The sequence below is a fragment of the Triticum dicoccoides genome, chromosome 3B (genome assembly GCF_002162155.2).
Source record: "Triticum dicoccoides isolate Atlit2015 ecotype Zavitan chromosome 3B, WEW_v2.0, whole genome shotgun sequence".
Taxonomy (NCBI): Eukaryota; Viridiplantae; Streptophyta; class Magnoliopsida; order Poales; family Poaceae; genus Triticum; species Triticum dicoccoides.
Genome location: NC_041385.1, coordinates 65,364,457 through 65,367,718, shown reverse-complemented (window position 1 = coordinate 65,367,718; position 3,262 = coordinate 65,364,457). Strand labels below are relative to the sequence as shown.

General features: G+C 47.6%; 1 protein-coding gene across 1 annotated transcript; it reads right to left on the bottom strand.

The window, feature by feature from the left end:
- Positions 1 to 1,048: 1,048 nt before the first annotated feature.
- Positions 1,049 to 2,421, bottom strand: LOC119280795 (ervatamin-B-like). The gene is made up of 2 exons (XM_037561516.1): positions 1,862 to 2,421; positions 1,049 to 1,697 (listed from the first exon to the last, which is right to left on the bottom strand). Exons 1-2 carry the CDS (start codon positions 2,415 to 2,417, stop codon positions 1,090 to 1,092), a joined length of 1,164 nt encoding a protein of 387 aa, XP_037417413.1. The 5' UTR covers positions 2,418 to 2,421; the 3' UTR covers positions 1,049 to 1,089.
- Between the last annotated feature and the right edge of the window lie 841 nt (positions 2,422 to 3,262).

Sequence of the window (3,262 nt, the reverse complement as noted above, 5' to 3'; positions counted from 1 at the left end):
TTAAAAATAGGGACAAGGTTAGCTGGCTCACGGGACCTGTAAACCCAGACGGATGTAGTATTTAACAGCTTCTTCTTCCCCAAGGCCCACACTGAGCGGGCCATGGCACATTCAATGGTGAATGCCACCATTAGTCCTCAATCTCTCAAATCTCGCAGGCTCGCGGCAACTTGTACTTGTCATGTTTCAATGCAAAAGGAGATTGGTTATAGGGTGCTAAGCGCAAAAGAAAAACCTTTAATAATGAAGGAACTTGGGCTTTCCAGAGCTGATTTATTACAATAACGCGTAAAGTACACAACTTAGTAATTGATCCATTTGCCGAAAAAGGCTTTCGCCCCTCTTTATAAATAAAGCAAACCGCCAAAGTCACAACAAGATTCAATAAAGGTCCAAACAGAGACAGAGTTGATCCCATTTGCATGAGAAAATTGCTTTGTGGAAGACACCCATGGGGCTGAAGAAACTATGAAAGTTGATCTGTAATTTTATTCCCCTCCAATAATTGTGTTGGGCCATGTCATTGATGTCGGGGGCGATGGCTCCACGCATGGTAAGCAGGGTGACATATAGTGGTTGTCTGAGTTACTCGGCCTAAAAGGATACTCCCACTAATCCAAAAAAGGTGTCGCAGTTTTGAACTAAGTTCAAAACTGCGGAACTTTTTTTTTGGATTTGAGGGAGTAGTATTTTTATTCTTGTAGATTTTTTAGGGACATGGTCATAGTTTTTTAGTTCATTGGTTCTGCTCATGATTTATAGGTATTTTGTTCCTGTGTGTAGACAAAGGTTTACGACTCTTTTGACCCTCAACAACACATTCCATTTTATATAGAGGATGGAAGTAGGTAGATGCACTAAGCACATGACGTGATGTGCATTTTTTTTAAAAGGATAACGTGATGTGCATGATAGTGCTACCAATAAGTTAACATCTTACATTGAAACCAAATAAACATAACTTACAAAGTTCGTACAGATCCTTCATTGTTAAAACGAATTACACGCCTAGACATACAGCGGCAAATATATGCAACATACGTATAGGCACTTTGCACTTGCAGGCCAATATTACAAACTTTGTGCGTATTAATCAGTCGATTCTCTTACTTTCATAAGGGGAAAGACTGGGCGTGTCGCAATGCCACACTGACCTGATGGATTCGTTGTGCCCCTCTTCATTAGCATGTAACCTTTGTCGCCCCATGTCACCCCCCACGAGTTCTTCACGATCCAATACTTGGCACCATCTTGTGCCTGTCGCCCATAGCCTACTACGGTGACGGCATGGGTCAGTTTTGTGGTGCTGCATGGCCCGTTGAAGATGCCTCCCTTGTAGTGGTGGAAATGGCTTCCACTTGACGCGATCGAAACGGCTATAGGTCGGTTAGCCACGGCGTTCCTCAGCGACACCTCGTTGTTGCCCTCGACTCTCCCGGAGCCAGTGATCTTTGCGGCCGGCTTACGGTTCGTTCTGCACCGACCAGTGGCTGCCTTGTATCCGTAGGAGGATGTGGTGGTGATCCCTCCATTTTGTTGGATCCACTGGAAAGCTCTGCTAGCCCGGCCGCCGTTGCAACCGCCGTCAAAGAAATCGCAGTCTACTAGTTGTTGCTCCGACAGAGACACGAGGGACCCTCTCTTGATCTTGTGTAGTCCTTCGATTGCACCCACAGCGGCGAATGCCCAGCAAGATCCTGCAGTTTCATAACAATGCTTATAACTTCATCATTGAGCTAGCTTGGTATTTAAAAAGGTATTTTGTAGCCGTTGTTACATTGTTAGCGAGTTGTCGTACGTTCTCAATTGTTCTAGTTATATATAGCTAGTAGAGAAAAGGAACAAGAGATGTTGCACGTACCACATTCCCCTTGGTCTTTAACCGGGGTGACGGCGCCTCTCTTCCTCCAGTCCACGCTACTCGGTGCCCTGGCCGAGAAGTTGGCGATGACACCCTCATATGTGCCCGCGCCATTGACAGGGCCAACACGGGTGGTGATAATCTGCTCGTCATCCTCCGGAATCTGCCCGGTATAAAGCGCCATGAACTCTTCATCTGTAAGGTCTGTGAAGGGACCCTCCCCAAGCTCGTACGTGAGCCCAGAGGTAGTCGCGTCAGCATTCACAGCCTGTATGTACCTCATGTTGCTCTTGTATACCTCAAACCGACGAGCCTTCTCGTCGGAGGTGGAGTAGGATCTGTTCTGCACCGTCATCCACACGTGGAAACGGCCCATCATCAGATCATGGTGGTCGTCGGTGCTGATGCCGGAGCGCTCACGGTGAAGATCATCGCTTGTCGTTGGCAACGACTCGGAGGAGCAACCGGCTAGCATCAGGCAGCTGGTGGCAAGGAGCACACATAGCGCTAATGAAGAACACCTAGACATGGAGAGCATGATTGTGTGACCAGTCATTTGATGGTAATGCTAATGTGTTGGTGGTGATTGGATGCTCTCATGCTCAGCTAGGTTGTGTTGCTTTTATAGCCTAACTTAATTGGCTATATGAAAGAAGTAACATGCATGAGGGCATGGCCAACGTGCTGCCCCGGAGGTTCGTGTGAGGTAGCGGCCTCTTGCAGAGGCGGCAGCTGCTCAATGAGGAAGAAGAAAATAGTAACTGAGATGTGGCAGACTGAGACGAGGGAAGAAAGTGGCGATTCAGGTGGTGTGGACAAGGCATGTCTCCCACGTCTAGTCCACCCATATTTATTTAGAGTAAAGTCTTGTCCAACCATACGATGATTGAGGCTATCATGCAGTCGGGTTTTTTTACATCACCAAAGCGGAATCATCCGGTAGCCAACGGGGCCGGCACTGCACCAGCTATGTAATGCTTGTGCACATGCTAGTACCTGAAATCATAGAGGCCAAAATTTCCACGTATAAAATATTACAACTTTTAGAATGGTTGGGCTTTTTTAGAACCGTTCGTTCATGTCGATCTAACGGCAGACAAATACGAAGTACTGGGTAGTACTCCGATGAAAGTACGCGACAGTACTAAAACGAGTGGGGCCGGTACTCGTGACAAGGTGGGGACGCGTTTTAATATAGGGGCAGTTTAGTCCTAGGAAAATTTGCACGCGTCGGGACAGTTTAGTCCTAGAAAAATTTGCACGCGCCGCCCCTCTCGTCGAATGCAAAACCGCCGCCATGGTGCTACAACTTGGGTCATCTCCTCCCTCTCCTCCCTCTCCTCCAAGTCCACCGCAGTCATCTCCTTCTCGCCGCTGCAACTTCGCTCCACTCAGGCAACC

What these genes read in the sequence shown, in the direction of transcription:
- LOC119280795 (XM_037561516.1), bottom strand. Translation starts at nt 2,417, where the DNA reads ATGACTGGTCACACAATCATGCTCTCCATGTCTAGGTGTTCTTCATTA. An exon ending in TAAAGACCAAGGGGAATGTG is followed by an intron (nt 1,698 to 1,861) that starts GTACGTGCAACA and finishes ATGAAACTGCAG; the next exon opens with GATCTTGCTGGGCATTCGCC.